The 17,528-nt window shown below is 45.9% G+C and overlaps 1 protein-coding gene across 1 annotated transcript; it reads left to right on the forward strand.

The window, feature by feature from the left end:
• Positions 1-32: 32 nt before the first annotated feature.
• On the forward strand, positions 33-17,288 carry LOC138795684 (nuclear cap-binding protein subunit 2-like). The gene is made up of 4 exons (XM_069975096.1): positions 33-250; positions 4,602-4,783; positions 15,420-15,558; positions 17,000-17,288. Exons 1-4 carry the CDS (start codon positions 185-187, stop codon positions 17,069-17,071), a joined length of 459 nt encoding a protein of 152 aa, XP_069831197.1. The 5' UTR covers positions 33-184; the 3' UTR covers positions 17,072-17,288.
• The last annotated feature ends 240 nt before the right edge of the window (positions 17,289-17,528 follow it).

The raw sequence follows: 17,528 nt of genomic DNA on the forward strand, positions 1-17,528 counted from the left end.
AACCTACACACGCTGTCAGCCCGCATCAGAGATGGCGGAGGCTGCTTCCGTTTTTTAAACCCGGAAGTGCTTCTTTACAGTGTCTTTTCTGATTGGCCCATCAGTGTCGTTAAACCAGTGTCGCTTTGCGGCTTCAGCGCTTTGTTACGTTTTCCGTGGAGGGTGCGAGTCGGAAGCTGTAAGGATGCTGAACGCATTGAAGAGTGACTCGTATGTGGAGCTGAGCCGGTACCGGGACCAGAAATTCATGGTAACACCCGTCTGCTGTGTCCTGCTGACTGCGGCGCTTCCTTCTGTAGGGCGCTCGCCCGTGGTTTCTCTGAACCGATCACAATCCTCTCATTTCCTGTGCTGTACGCGCAGTGCTCTGCTATCAGGCGCCCCCTGCAGGAGAAGGCGCGCCATGGAGCCCATAGCCAGCTCTGCGGCTGACACCTATATGTGTGTGATGGAGCAGGCAGCCACCCTGACTAGCAGGGACATAGGTAACATGGCAAGGGGTCAGGCCCCCAGTGACGCATGCCACTCCAAACCCGCATATCCCCCCCCCCAACCACCTCACTCCACATTGCATAATACCACTGTACTATTACTCCATCACATCTACTATACAAAGACCAATATTCTCCCTCAGCAGTGACAATATAGAGGTAGATTTGGCTGGATTCTGCAGACTTTGTAAGTGATACATCCAGTAACTCACAGGGGGCAGCTTCTCCTCTTCTGACGTTTTTGTTAATCAAAGTTTTTCACTCTTCCTTTTCTTCTCCATCTGGCCATCATGAAAACGTCTTCAGCCATTGCTCGTCTCCACAGGATCTGGCAGACAGACGTTTTAGGCTTCTCTTTCCAACATCATTCTCATCTCTACACAAACTCCCCATCTGTATTGCTTTACACAGTATCGGTGCCCATCTGTGCCCCCATATAAGCAGTTACGCTCATTATGTCCCTCCAAATAGTAGACAATCCCCCTCGGTGCTTCTTCATATCACTGGGCTTCTCTGTGCACCTGTATAATATAGGCCTGGCCTCTATGCCCCCATGTAGTAGTTAGGTCCCGTCTGTGCATCCATCCAGGAGACTTAAAGGGGGTATTCCCCCCAAGAGCTAAAAAAATAAAATGCTCCCAAACCTAGCTGGTCTTACTCACCAAGTCCCCCTGAGAATGTTGAGCCGTCTCCTGTCTTTCTAGCTGCTTCCGTTCCTGAGTTACAAGTTTTTTAGAAAGCCGAACTATATCCAACATGGCTCCAGCCAGAAAACTACATCTCCCATCATGCAATGCTTACGTCTGATTGGTCCATGATGTAGCAGAGCTGATATCCACAAGATATTACAGAGTTGAGAGCGTAGCATAGCAGAGTTGAGAGCGTAGCATAGCAGAGTTGAGTGCGTTGCATAGCAGAGTTGAGTGCGTTGCATAGCAGAGTTGTGTGCGTTGCATAGCAGAGTTGTGTGCGTTGCATAGCAGAGTTGTGTGCGTTGCATAGCAGAGTTGTGTGCGTTGCATAGCAGAGTTGTGTGCGTTGCATAGCAGAGTTGTGTGCGTTGCATAGCAGAGTTGTGTGCGTTGCATAGCAGAGTTGTGTGCGTTGCATAGCAGAGTTGTGTGCGTTGCATAGCAGAGTTGTGTTATTTGAGTGAGGGGGGCCGCAGGTCAGCCGGTGAGCCGTGCGTGGGGGGGTTGGGTGCCGTGGGTTGAGTTGCGAAGTACAATGACCCTATATATCTATATGGAGGAGGGAGGGAGGGAGGGAGGTGAAGATGGAGGAGAGAGGAGGTGAAGGTGGGGGGGAGAGATGTGAAGGTGGGGGGGAGAGATGTGAAGGTGGGTGAGAGAGATGTGAAGGGGGGGGGGAGAGAGATGTGAAGGGGGGGGAGAGAGATGTAAAGGGGGGGGGGGAGAGAGATGTGAAGGGGGGGAGAGAGATGTGAAGGGGGGGGGGGAGAGAGATGTGAAGGGGGGAGAGAGGAGGTGAAGGGGAGAGAGAGATGTGAAGGGGGGGGGGAGAGGAGGTGAAGGCTTGGGGGGGAGATACCACCACCCCCGTTCCCACCCACAGCACCTCGCCCCCCGTCTCACCCGTGGCACAGCTGGCAGCGGCGCTACCAACACCCCCGGACCCCACACAGCTCAGTACAGTACCCCCCGCCGCCGGCTACTTTGCTTGGTTGCCGGGATGCGGGGGGATGCTATGGGGCGCTCACTAATCGTCCGATCCCCCCCCCCCTCCTCCTATACCAAGTACATCCCTCCCCTTCCGATACCGAATACATCACCCCCTCATCAGATCTGCAGCGCCGGCCCGTCTCAGCTTCCATCACAGCAGCTGCAGCAGCTCACCGTGCTTTGTCCTGCACAGAACACTGTGAGCTCCTGCTGTGCTGGAAGCTGAGAGGCGGCCCGGTGCTGCAGATCCGATGAGGGGGTGATGTATTCGGTATCGGAAGGGGGGGGGGGATGTACTTGGTATAGGAGGAGGGGGGGGGATCGGACGATTAGTGAGCGCCCCATAGCACCCCATAACCCCCCCCCGCGCCTCGGAAACCAAGCAAAGTAGCCGGCGGCGGGGGGTGCTGTACTGAGCTGTGTGGGGTCCGGGGGTGTTGGTACCGCCGCTGCCAGCTGTGCCACGAGTGAGACGGGGGGGGGGGGGAGTTCGTGGGCCGAGGTGCTGCAGGTGGGAACGGGGGTGGTCGTGCCGCGGGTGAGACGGGGGGGGGGGGGGGGGGGAGTTCGTGGGCCGAGGTGCTGCAGGTGAGAACGGGGGTGGTCGTGCCGCGGGTGAGACGGGGGTCTTGGGCCGAGGTGCTGCGGGTGAGAACGGGGGTGGTCGTGCCGCGGGTGAGAACGGGGGTTGTGGTGCCGGCGAGTCCCGGAGGGGGGGCGGGGGGCGCCAAGGTGAGCTGCAAGGGGGGGGCACAGGTGTGTTCAGGGGCGAGGGGGGACACAGGTGACCTGGGGGGAGGCAGTCGGGAGACAGCAGCAGCAGCTGTCAGTGTCCTCCCTCACTTCAATAGGCAGGGTTAGAAGCCAGCCCATTGAAGAGAGGGAGGACACGTGATGCCGTCTCGGAGGGTCGGGGCCAGGAGCAGGGAGCGTGTCGGAGTGGACTGAGAGCTGATGATTCTATGCAAACGGTGGGGGTGAGTGCTTCTAGATAATAGCAAAACTGTGCAGAATCCGTAATAACTTTATATTGGAAAGATGGAAAGCTACGGGTGGGCAACGTATTAATGCAAAAAAATTTTTTGGGGGAATACCCCTTTAACTATGTCCCATACAGTGGTTAGGTGCCTCTGTGTCCCCATATAGTGTGTAGGTCACCTCTGTGCATCCCCCTGTTAGTTATCCCCTGCTGGTAAATTGATATACACCGTGTAGGCAATCCCTCTTACCTCCTTGTCTCATAGACAATTCTTCCTGTTATTCCCACTGTAGTAAGACCCCTCCCCTGTAGTATTCCACCCCCATCATGCTAGCCCTATGAATAAAAACACTATCCTGGCTCTGCAGTCCTCAGACATTCCTTTCTAGTGAGCTGAAGGTGCGTGGAACGCGGCATAGGTAGGTGGAACGTCCACAAACTAAGGGGGCAGGCCCGGCAGAGGATGGCACTAGCACACAGCCACAGACTAACTGGCCACCACACATATACACAGATACACCCAGCACTACACACAGGCATCGTCCCACCACACACAGAAACACGGATAGACATGTGATGAATGGGCAGAACACAGCCGGGGCTCCGACTTTTGCTGTTCAGCAGCTGCCTGCATCCATCGGTCTGTGTGACCCATGAATGCAAGCAGCTCGCTAAACTTTGGGACAGAGTGAGGTGGCAAGGGGGGCCCTGCCACAACCGTGACCGCTGTAGCTGCGCCACTGCTCACAAGGGGTTTTTACTTTTGACATGTCATTGAGATGGAGTTTGAGTGTTAATATTCCTGCAGCTAGTTAGAGCTAATAGAAGCCCATGGTTGAGCACTTCACTCCCTGGCTTGCTACGATCTCCATCTTGCTGTAGAAGATGACCACCCCATAGTCTAACAATGAAGCTTGTTTCCTGTGGTGACCTGAGGAGAGAAGAGCCTGGCCATCTTAACACCCAGACTCTGACTGAGTTTCTAGGACGTCAAAAGATTTTTTGATTGATGGTGCCCATGTAAGGTGTGGCAACGGCAGAGGAAGGATACGGTCTGCCACTTTCTCCCACTATGCACATGCATCATCCTGTTTCAGCTATGTATTAATAGAGTGCAAGGTGTATACAAATCTAGCAAAAAAACAATGTGTAATTCACTGAATTAATTTTTTTCATTCAGTCCTTGAAATATGTAATAAGGTAGGCTTCTTTCTTTAATAAGGTAATATGTCTGTCACCACCTTTTTTTGGGAGATTAACCTTCTCTAGGCTGGTGAACCCCATTTAAGGAGTAGTGGCCCTTTAATATAACGGGCTCTATGCTTCTCCTCCATCCTTCACAGATAGGATGTGTTGTTCAGAGGTCTGGAAGTGTTGTTTGCCATGTACAATGGCACAGTGTTTGGGATTGCAGAGCTCACCTTATATCTTTTCCCCCCTTCCCTTTAGGGTAACATAGACGATCAAGAGAAGCTCCTGAAGCAAAGCTGCACTCTGTATGTTGGAAACCTGTCATTTTATACTACAGAAGAGCAAATCCATGAATTATTCAGTAAAAGTGGGGATGTGAAGAAAATAGTTATGGGCCTTGATAAGGTGAAGAAGACGGCATGTGGCTTCTGCTTTGTAGAGTATCCTTTAAGTGATAAATTTGACATTTGAAATTTAGCATTTTCTTATTGTTGGGCTTCTGAAAATAATAAAACAAATCTGGCTATTCTTGTAGTTACAGCCCATACTTCCATTACCTCCAGATGGCACTTGGTATTGCAAGGAGGAGCACCTGTCCCTTCTTTGTAGGTCTCCCAGAAGGAAATAGGCAGCACTTTGGGAAGCAAGTAAACAATGATTCCTTTATCAATCCATGTTGTAAAGTTTTAGCTCTTACGGTGCGTTTACACAGAGATTTATCCAACAGATATTTGAAGCCAAAGCCAAGAACAGAATATAAACAGGGAATGGGTTGTAAAGGAAAGACTGAGATTCCTGGCTTTGGATTAAAAAAAAATTGTCGGATAAATCTCAGTGTAAACAAGGATACTTGTGGATAAGGGCAAAAATACAAATTTTACTAGCAAAATGATCCTTAAAGTGAACCTGTCACAGATAAAAATCTTTGCCATGTCACAGAGACATTTTAAAGGGGTTATTCAGAATTAGAATAACATAGCTGTTTTTTTTTTCATCTAAGAACAGTGCCACACAACTTGGCTCCATTAACTTCAATGGAACTGAGCTGTGATACCACACACAGAGAGGATGTGAGTGGAGCTGCTTCTGTAAGAAAACGGCTATATTTCTCTCCTCACCTTTACGACGGCACCATAGGAGGATGGGTTGTACCCTAGGGACAGGAAAAAGCACGAGAGGTTAAAAGCCCCTCCCCTCCAGCACCAGTGCTTTTTCCTGTCCTGCTAGGGCAGACACGAGAGGGGGGGGATCCGCGTGAAGATGAGGAGAGATCCCCCAAGAAGAAAGAATAAAGGCGAGGGGTCTATCGGGGCCTATGGTCTTTTTCTCCTCCGCCCCTTACCTGAGAAGGTCCGGCGTCTCCAGAGACCTCGCTCCAGAACCCAGGTATGGTGCGCATACGGCCGCATTCGGCAGTGCGAGAGGTCCTCCGGGCTGCTCTCCTACTGCTACGGGGGTCCAGCGACTTCCGGATGTAGGCCGCAGTCTCGGCCTTCAAACCGGAAATACGTCAGCCGGACCACATTCTAAGCGCACACCGGAAGCCGCGTCACTGCATCTTTAAAAAGACAGCGCGAGCGGAACGAATCGTCTGCATGAAGATGGATTCCTCCGCTTCAGAGAAGACTACCTCGGCGGTAACCGTGAGTAAACCCCATTCAGTCACGCTTCCGTGTGCCGATCTCTGCATAACTCTGTGCGCTTCCAATGCCAACTCTGCATCTGGGGCCTGCTGGGATTCCGGCATACACCAACCTGGTTCACTCTCGTTATACATAGTCACCAGGGGATAACGTTATGTACTTATGCACATATATCTGGGTGTATAGAGGGATTCAAATTACTATACTCAATAGATTCTTGGCTCTTATTTATTTTAGGAGACTAAAGAATCTACTGCAACTACTTCTGCAGGGAAAAAGGAAAAAATTAAAAGCAAAACACCTGCGAAGTTATGTGTATCCTGCAATTGCAGGATCCCATCCAATTACAAAAAGAACATTTGTGCAGGATGTATTGGGGACATTATTAAAAAAGATAGATCTTCCTTCCTGGAAGACATCAGGAAGATGATGAAGGACGAAATAGCGGCGTCCTTGGCCAAAGATCCAACTATGCCTGCCCAGGAGATCCCTTCTATTGCACCTCATCCCATTGCTTCCCCTGCATCTCTGCTGGTGGAACTTATTATCAGGGATACCACCCCTGCTATTCCTCAGCCCAGGGAATCTGAATCCCTAGCACCAGCTTCCATTGAATCAGAGTCAGCTATGTCCGTAGCTTCCTCTTCTAAAAGAAAGAGACACTCTTCAGACTCATCTTGTGAATCTGGCCAGATCCCTGAGTCCCTGGATCTGATGTCAGACGAGACCGAGTATAAAGAGGAGCATAAAAAATATATGTTTTCCTCTGATCACACCCTGCCACTTCTTAGAGCAGTTAGGAGTGCCCTTGGATTTGAAGAAATTCAAGAGGAGATACCGGCAAAGGACCAAATGTTTCAGGGGCTTAGACCAAAGAAAAAATTGGTCTTTCCCGTACATGACACACTCCAGGCCCTAATTATGGACGAATGGTCCGACCCAGAGAAAAGGTTACAGATCCCGGGCGAGATCAAAAGACGTCTCCCATTTGGTGAGGAAGATACGGATAGCTGGGGAGAAATCCCGTTAATCGATGCCCAAATGGCCAAGGTGACAAAAAAGACCCTTCTAGCATTTGAGGATTCTTCACAGCTTAAAGACCCAATGGATCGCAAAGCTGAGAGCTTACTCAGGAGATCCTGGGAGACAGCTGCATATTCTATTAAAAATATTATCGCATCCACCTGTGTAGCAAGAGCTCTGCACCTATGGATTGGGCAACTAGAGGAACACCTGAACAGTGACTGTTCTAGGGAGAGAATCATTAACTCTATACCTCTATTGAAAGACGCAACAGCTTTCCTTTCAGACGCTACTGCAGAATCTGTAAGATTCGCTGCAAAAGACGGGGCCTTGACAAACGCCGCACGTAGAGCCCTTTGGCTAAAAAACTGGACGGGAGACTCCACATCTAAAGCTAAACTCTGTGGAATCCCCTTTAAAGGAAAATATGTGTTCGGTTCTGCCTTGGATACAATTATTGAGAAAAGCGCAGATAAAAAGAAGGCCATTCCAGAGAGAAACTCCACAGAGGAAAGAACAATTTAAAAAGCCCAGATACCAAGACTCCTATAGGGGCAAAGGTAAAGGGGGTCGCTGGAGCTATCCAAAAGGGGGCAAAGGGAAAAATATTTTTTACAGCCCCAAGGCCTCCCAGGATAAGCAATGACGCTTGTCCCGTAGGGGGGAGACTGTCGGAATATTCAAAAGCCTGGAACAGTATCACAGACAACAGCTGGATCTTAAATATTATCAAAAGAAGGGTACCAAATAGAATTAACTTACCCTCCTCCAGAAAGATTTGTCATCTCCCGACAGTCTCCAGGTCCCCTACAAACAGAGATGGTGACGAGCGTACTCAATCTCCATCGCATGAATGTCATTTCCCCTGTTCCCCGAGAAGAAAGGGGATTAGGCCATTACTCAAGCCTTTTTCTAGTAAAAATGCCAAATGGAACATACCGGTTGATAATAAATCTGAAGCCGCTAAACAAATATGTAAAATATATAAAGTTCAAAATGGAGTCAATAAAATCTACTACTCCCCTTATAGCCAAGAACGCCTGGATAATCTCTCTGGATCTCCAAGACGCATACTATCATGTGCCAATTCACCCACAATCTCAGAAGCTTCTGAGATTCGCACTGACAATAAACAAAAAGGTATGCCACTTTCAATTCAGGGCCCTTCCCTTCGGGATATCATCGGCGCCCAGGATTTTCAGCAACATCATGTCAGAGGTAGTGTCACACCTACACATACGAGGAATAAACATGGTGGCATATCTAGATGATCTGCTGATAATAGCAGAGTCACAAGGAAAGATCCTACAGGATTTGGAGACCACCCAAAATCTACTCCAGTCTCTAGGGTGGATTATAAATATAAAAAAGTCGGATTTAATACTATGCCCCAGAAAAAAATTTCTGGGGATCCTCTTGGATTCCGACCTCCAAATGTCGTTCCTCCCGGAAGAAAAGATAGTAAAATTAATGGAAAAAATTTGGAAATTCAAAGCAAAGTCACTTCCTTCTGTCAGAGAAGCAATGTCCGTACTGGGTTCTATGACAGCTTGCATCTCGGCAGTACCCTGGAGTCAAGCTCACTCCAGATCCCTACAGGCTCAAATATTAAAAATATGGGACAAGAGACCCACGGGCCTCGAAAGGACCTTTGTCCTTACTCCTCAGGTCAGGTCTTCGCTGAGCTGGTGGCTTACAAGACGAAACCTGGAGAAGGGAACAGAGTGGAACCCCCAAATGAAACAAGTAGTGAAGACAGACGCAAGTCAGTCGGGTTGGGGTGCCCAGGTAGGGACGAAGATCTTTCAGGGTGTATGGGACCAAGAAACCCTGAAACAGTCTTCAAATGTGAAGGAATTAAAAGCAGTTCAGATATCCTTGATATCTGCTCTAAATATCCTGAAGGGGGCTCACGTGCATATCCTTTCAGACAACGTTACAACCGTAGCCCACCTTCGACATCAAGGCAGTGCAAAAAACAACAGATTATGGAAAATCTCTCAACAAATATTCTCCTGGGCCGAGATTCATCTGTTATCTCTTTCAGCAACACACCTGAGAGGAACAGAGAACATACATGCAGATTTTCAGCAGGAACAAAATCCACCCGGGCGAATGGTGCCCAACTTTTCCTTCAACTAGTGGAACGCTGGGGCAAACCGCAGATAGATCTGTTTGCCACCAGACAGAATCGCAAAGTAGAAAAATTCTTTTCTCTAAATCCTGCAGATCACCCTACCGGAGTAGACGCGCTAACACAGAGATGGCGCTTCAAGATGGCATATGGGTTTCCACCAATCCCACTAATTCCCAGGGTGCTCCAGAAGATACAGGAAGAAAACCTAAAAATAATACTGATTGTCCCGTATTGGCCGAGGAGAGGTTGGTTTGGCCTTCTAAAGTCTCTGGCCTTGGAAGAACCGATCCTTCTCCCTCAGTCTCCAGACTTACTGTTCCAGGGCCCAATAGTACACCCGGAACCTCAGAAATTCCATCTATCTGCTTGGATCCTGAAGAGTCAATGTTAAGGAGTAGAGGATTATCAGAGACAGTAATCTCTACTCTGATGAAAAGCAGGAAAAGGGTAACAGCAGCTATCTTCCTTAAGGTGTGGAAAGTCTTTTCCTCCTGGTGTCAAACTCCTCCTCCTCTTCCAGCAGAACCCAATGTTTCCCAAATATTAGACTTTTTGCAATCAGGGCTATCAAAAGGTCTTAAACCAGTCCAGGTTTCTGCACTCTCAGCGATCTACGATACAGACTTAGCGAATCACCGATGGATTAAAAGGTTCATTCGCGCTGCCTCGAGGATAAATCCAACAGTCCAAAACATACATCCACCCTGGGATCTAAATGTTGTATTAGAAGGACTTACAGGAACTCCGTTTGAACCCATAGATGAGACAAATCTGAAGTTCCTCTCCTACAAAACCGTCTTCCTGGTGGCTATCTGCTCAGCTAGAAGAATAGGTGAAATACAGGCCTTAACTATACGACAACCCTATTGTACGATCTCAGAGGATCGTATAGTTCTGAAGACGGATCCCTCATTTCTACCTAAAGTGGTTTCCAACTTCCACAAGTCACAGGATGTCATACTCCCCTCTTTTTGTCCAAACCCCAAAAATCACTTAGAGAGGAAATTTCAGACCTTAGACGTCCGAAGACTAGTCCTGAAATATATTGAGACAACCGCCCCATGGCGGATAGATGAAAATCTCTTCCTACAATTTCAGGGGAAAAATAAGGGGAAGAAATCATCAAAAAGTACTATTGCAAGATGGATAAGGAACGCCATTTCACAGGCATACCAATCACAGAATCTTCCATCTCCTATTAATATACGAGCCCATTCTACAAGATCAGTATCGACCACCTGGGCTGAAAGAGCATCTGTATCTATAGAACAGATCTGCAGAGCAGCGACATGGTCGTCTCCCCACACATTTGAGACACTACCGGCTACAACTACAAAGTAACGAAGACCGGTCCTTCGGACGCAGGGTTCTTCAGGCTGTAGTCCCTCCCTAAGGTAATTGTTGGTATTACTCCTATGGTGCCGTCGTGAAGGTGAGGAGAGAAAATAGGATTAGTCCTTACCGGTAAGCCTGTTTCTTCGAACCTTCACGACGGCACCAGTTACCCTCCCTAGTATTATATATATAATGTATGATACTCACGTGGTGCTAAGGTACTGTTACAAAGACACTGGTGCTGGAGGGAAGGGGAGGGGCTTTTAACCTCTCGTGCTTTTTCCTGTCCCTAGGGTACAACCCATCCTCCTATGGTGCCGTCGTGAAGGTTCGAAGAAACCGGCTTACCGGTAAGGACTTATCCTATTTTTTTCTAATCCCGCATAACCTACCCTTTAACCTTCCACACTAGCCCTGTCAGATTAACCTTTGTGACCTTAAAACCAGTCTGTTCCTCAAATCTTCTGCTCAGGCGGACTGGCTGCTAAACTTTATGGGTTTAAAGCAGGGGTCTCAAACTCATGGCCCTCCAGCTGTTGCAAAACTACAATTCCCATCATGCCTGGAGTGTAAGAGCTAAAGCTTTGGCTGTCCCAGGCATGATGGGAATGGTAGTTTTGCAACAGCTGGAGGGCCGCGAGTTTGACACCCATGGTTTAAAGTATGCCCTGCTGATTTTTATTACATACAGTATAACATCTCCCAGAATGCAAAGCCATGAACCATAACTACATACAACAAATCTGCTCTTTGTCAAAGGCCATGGCCTAAATAAGCCTGCTCTTTCCCCCCCCCCCCCCCCTTATTTTTTCTTATGCAGAAACTGTTCAGTTTTATGTCGGCAACCATGTTTCATTGATTTTAATATACCAAACCTCTGGTTTTCAAAAGCCGCACTGCGTTTTGTTTTTTGTTCCCCTGTGCAGAAGAAGAAATGGCATGTTACTACTTCCTTACAGTTGACTTTGAACTGGCATTGAAATCAATAGGAGCTTTACACATCTTGTGGGACATTTTTGAAGCTTGCATCCTTAGCGTACACCGTAGAGAAAACACAGAGTCTTCTCTGTGGCATAAAGCATGGACAGAATTTCAATCTGCTCAGGAGCAGGTTTAGGTATTGCCGGATTAACTAAGGTGTGCACCTCTAAGGGTGTGTTTACACAGACAGGTTTATTTGACAGAATATTAAAGCCAGGAATAGATTTGTAAAGAGAAATCTTAACCTTTTTTCTCTGAGTCTGTTCCTGGCTTTGGCTTCAGTCGACTGTCAAATAAATCTAGATCCAAATGTGCAAAATAGCAAATGTAAACCCAGCTCGAGCCAGTGCACTGGCTGGAGCTGGATTTACATTTGCTATTTTGCACATTTGGATCTACATTCTTGGATGGGATTCAGCCCATTTTCATCAGTGCTCCACCAAGGGTTGCTATATACAGGCTAAGGCCTTATTCACACGTCCCGTAATTTACGGATCCGTAATTACGGATCCGAGTTAGTGCACATTGATGTCCATTGTCCTATTCACACTATCGGTAGCAGAAATGGATGAAAATCAATCCTAAAAAAAAAAAGGACATGTCCTAGTACGGACCCGGTGCGGACCCTGATTTATTTACGGATGCTCTCATTGACATCAGTTGTCTACGGATTGTTTGCGGATTGCAACATGTTTGGCATCCGTATTTCCGTAAAAAAATATGGATAACTCATGCTCCTATTTGCACAGCAGTTTATAGAAGTGCTGGGATCTTTAGTTCTCCGGATCTCTGTTGCTGCACATCGTGTGCCGATTGTAGCAGAATCCTAGTTACAGTATGGTGTGCCGATTGTAGCAGAATCCTAGGCAGTGTTGGTGATTATATAATCAGAGAGCTGGGATCTGTAGTACTCCACAAGGTGAAGACCAGGGTGCCTGCTCTAAGATCTGGGGAGAGATAGTTGGAAAAAACACTGCCGGTGGCACCTCTCACCCTCTTAATGATGACACAGTTCCAGGAACGATCTTCTTGATAGTGAGCTGCACCTCCCTAACTTTTGTAACTTCTGCCATAAACTACTCCACTGTATTGCCACATTGTGTAGGAAAAGATGCAGAGATTTGCTACTTACACAGCCCTATGGCTCTCTGATGCGATCTCCTTCTTGTCCTGTGCCGATCTCTCTCTCTCTGCCATTCCTTCACTGCTCAGTAACTCTTAATTGATTCATTCATACTTTTCCTAACCACATTGTAAACACCAATTTATTATGCTAATTGGTAATGATGAGTGACAGCTGGGCTACAAACGTACAATAGCTGTCCTGTCAGTGTAGACAACTATGGCAGGGCAGCATTAACATTAAAGACTGAACCCCATAGAAAACCATTAGGACAGATAGAGTAGCCCAGCTGTCACTCATCATTACCAATTAGCACAATAAATTGGTGTTTACAATGTGGTTAGGAAAAGTATGAATGAATCAATTAAGAGTTACTGAGCAGTGAAGGAATGGCAGAGAGAGAGAGATCGGCACAGGACAAGAAGGAGATCGCATCAGAGAGCCATAGGGCTGTGTAAGTAGGAAATCTCTGCATCTTTTCCTACACAATGTTAGGACAAGGCTCTGTGGTAAGATAAGACAATAGTTTGGGAGAAAAATTAACATTACTCATCAGGTGATCGTCAGAAGTGGCAAATAGCAATGATGACCTGTATATGTCTAGATCTGTTCCCACACACACCTTAATTTTTCTCCCAAACTATTGTCTTATCTTACCACAGAGCCTTGTCCTAACATTGTGTAGGAAAAGATGCAGAGATTTGCTACTTACACAGCCCTATGGCTCTCTGCTGCGATCTCCTTCTTGTCCTGTGCCGATCTCTCTCTCTCTCTGCCATTCCTTCACTGCTCAGTAACTCTTATTGATTCATTCATACTTTTCCTAACCACATTGTAAACACCAATTTATTGTGCTAATTGGTAATGATGAGTGACAGCTGGGCTACTCTATCTGTCCTAATGGTTTTCTATGGGGTTCAGTCTTTAATGTTAATGCTGCCCTGCCATAGTTGTCTACACTGACAGGACAGCTTTTGTACGTTTGTAGCCCAGCTGTCACTCCTCATTACCAATTAGCATAATAAATTGGTGTTTACAATGTTATAAGGAAAAGTATGAATGAATCAATTAAGAGTTACTGAGCAGTGAAGGAATGGCAGAGAGAGAGAGATCGGCACAGGACAAGAAGGAGATCGCATCAGAGAGCCATAGGGCTGTGTAAGTAGCAAATCTCTGCATCTTTTCCTACACACGCTGTAGCTCTCTGTGCTGTGAGATCGGCGATTTCCACAGGGATTCACTAAGCAGCATGCATATTAGATACCTCTCACCCTTCTGAAGTCTGGTCCAGCAACGGATGGAATATGGATGTCCAATCCACAATTTCTCACGGGTTGTTTCAGGACCAGAAAAAAATACTGAACGTGTGCATGAGGCCTAAGGACTTGGGTGAGCAGATTTTTTCACCCTTGGTGAGTCTGGTGGAGCCTAATTCAAGACTGGTGTACAAGTACACCAGTCGTAATAAATGTTCTCCTTGTGCTTAGTTGGCTATACTTCCTCTTCTGCCCGATCCTTTGATCAGACATGGATAAACGCACCTTTGCACTGGGAAGGTAGGTTGCCCTTGCAGCTGTTATGACATAATTCACTTAGTTAGGCCGCATGCACAAGTCCCATGTTCGCTCAGTGAAAACTGGACAAATGATCGTGGCTCTGTCATTGCAGTGGTGCGACCATTCAAACAGTTTCCCCATTCCCGTCATATTAATAAATCATGCCGTTTGGGGAACACTCCAGTATAGGCATTCCACGTCTGTGCTTCACGGAGTGGACATGGGATGTGTGAATGCAGCCCCTTTAGGCTGTGTACACACAGTATTTTTCCTCAGTATTTTTCAACCCAAAACAGGAGTGGATTGAAAACACAGGTTAAAATAACTGTTGCTGTTTTAAAAAAACAGCAATTAATTGCCATTAAATGACGGCCATCCACTAAGTTTCAACAGTGTGTAAATATAGCCTTTCTGTGTTTTCAATCCACTCCTGGTTTTGGTTGAAAAATACTGAACAAAATACTGTGTGGGAACATGGCTTATTTGTTATGCATCAAAAACATAGTGGGATACCACAACACAGTGTTCACCATTATTTACATGTGTTAGTTGTCATTGGTTGCCATATAGTGTATCAGTATGTTCTTTATGCAGACACTGCCGTTCCTTGTATTTAGGAGTTAGTTTGGAACAGTGAACATAGGTTTTTAGAAGCCCGTGCACACAATCCTAATCTCACTCACACCATCATTTGTGCCTCCACTGATAGGTCTTTGCCATCAGACAGTACTCCAGCGTTTTACCTTCTGGATTTCAGTCCGTGTTAAAACTGACCCTTCTACGCGCGAAACAGCTGTAATCACCCTGCTTCATCAGTGCTTGGCGTCTACTATGCGGCCTCAGATGTCCGGATAATTGTTCATGCACGTTTAACAATAAAGAAAAGATCACAAACCGGGTGAGTGCCCTCTAACTTTCTTCTTAAAACAGTGGAATCGCATGTTTGTACATTTTCTTCTGAGTGAGCACCAACCAGTGATCCCCGAATTTTTATAAATAAAAATACAAGTACTAAGTCTAGCGACTCCCCAAAAAATAAGCTCCCATAAAATAAGTTCCTAAAGCCTCAAACAAGAGCCTCAAACAGCAGCAGTGCCGGTTAACTACATCCTCGATTGTGGGTTATTAAAAATACCCACGCAAGATACTCGCTGGGAACTAAATGGTGGCATTGGCTTGTTGTTGCATATCTTTGTGCCCTGTGTGCATTGTGTTGGAGAGGTACTCGAAATAGTGATAATTTCTGTAAACATATTAAAGCCTTAACATTGTACTCAGATACTACACCAGAGCAGACACTGAACATGCAATGAGATTTATTAATGGAACTCGGTTAGATGATAGAATCATCCGAACAGACTGGGATGCAGGATTTAAAGAAGGCAGACAGTATGGACGTGGAAAATCAGGTGGTCAGGTAAGATCAAAATCCATTTATTTGAAATCATAACTCTTTAACCCCTTAAAGACCTGACAAATTTCCAAATTTATATTTCCATGTTTACGCTTTTTCCTCCTTGTGTTTAAAAGACCATAGCACTTGCATTTTTTCACCTAGAAACCCACATGAGCCCTCATTTTTTGCGTCACTAATTGTACTTTGCAGTGACAGGCTGAATTTTTGCATAAAGCACACTGCGAAACCAGAAAAAAATTAAATGTGTGGTGAAATTGAAAAAAAAAACATGGGGGGGTTTAGTTTTTACGCCTTTCGTCCTGGGGTAAAACTGTCTTGTTATATATATTCCTCAAGTCTGTACGATTACAACGATATGTAACTTGTATAACTTTTATTTTATTTAATGGCTTTTAAAAAATTAAAACTTTTTTTAAAAAAATATATGTTCCTTAAAATCTCTCTATTCCCATGCTTATAGTGCTTTTATCCTTTAGTCTATGGGGCTGTGTGAGGTGTCATTTTTTGCACCATGATCTGTACTTTCTATCGGTACCTTAAGTGCGCATATGTGACTTGATCGCTTTTTATTACAATTTTTCTGGATTTGATGTGACCAAAAATGCGCAATTTTGCACTTTGGAATTTTTTGGCGCTTACGCAGTAAACCGTGCGGGATCAGGAATGAAATAAATTGTTTGGGCGATTACGCACGCAATAATACCAAACATATTTATTCTTTTATTGTTATTTATAAAATGGGAAAAGGGGGGGTGATTAAAACTTTTATTAGGGGAGGGGGATTATTTATTAATAATAACATTTTTATTTTATTTTTTTACACTTATACTAGAAGTCTGTCGGGGGGGAGAGGGGCATTTTAAATGCAACTTTTGACAGCTGTATTTAAAAAGCTAATTAGCGGGGATGGCAATCGGACCGTGCCTACTAGTAGCCGCGGTCCTGGGCTGCATAAAGCACCCGGGATCGCGGTGGTTCAGAGCGGGGTTGCTGCGCGGCCCCCTCTTAACGACCGCAGAGTGTAAATATACGCCCTTGGTCGTTAAGGGGTTAAATAGTACACACTAATTACATTACCTTCACAGACATCTGATCCGCAGCAGATTTAATCTATATAAGTGAACACCGCATGAGATCTGCTGCAGATCCTGTACGTGTGAATGCACCTTTAGGAACATTATTGACTTATTTTGTACTTATTTAATGTTATGCAGAAATTAGGAGACAAATGGAGGGTAGATTAGGCAATAGTTTTTATATTTGCATGGATGTCTATCATAGATGGTGAGGCCCCAGCTTCCTCTTGGTCAGTTTGGTGAGGCCCAGGCATCATTTTGTCTGTTGGCTGAGGCTCCATTAGTAAAGGTTTGAGAAGCACTGATGTACAATGTATACATATGTTACACTGTAATGTAAAGTATATAATTTCTTTTCCTAATAGGTCAGAGACGAATATCGCCAAGATTATGATGCAGGAAGAGGTGGTTATGGTAAAGTCGTACAGACATTCTGAAGGCATGCGGACCTTTCCAACGCATACAATAGAAGTTTGGCGTTTTGGATCTTACCAGCTATTTCTATGAGAATGTTTTAAGCTGGTCTTTATGTAAAGGACAATACAGATGCTTACAGTGCTATTTGTTCTTACCTTTTTGTTTCTCTTGTCATATGGGTCGTATATTACTACTCACATTTTTGAATAAACTGTAAAAAGCTGTTTAACAATTTTACTTCCAGCTGAGGTTATCCTTTATTTCATGGGCTTTTTAGTACTGAGGTTTTTTTAGTGATATTAAACCAGCTTGTGACTAGTAATGAGCGCAGCTCTAGCGTGGTCGGTGCTGATTGTTCAGCACGTGATTACCGATGTCTGAAGAAGTTGGATGCAGCTCTAGGGAGTCTGGAAAAACATGGATACAGCCGAATAGTAGACTGCAGAGAGCATTCAGGCCATAGTCTTGAACTCAAAA

This window comes from Dendropsophus ebraccatus, chromosome 6 (genome assembly GCF_027789765.1).
Source record: "Dendropsophus ebraccatus isolate aDenEbr1 chromosome 6, aDenEbr1.pat, whole genome shotgun sequence".
Classification (NCBI taxonomy): Eukaryota; Metazoa; Chordata; class Amphibia; order Anura; family Hylidae; genus Dendropsophus; species Dendropsophus ebraccatus.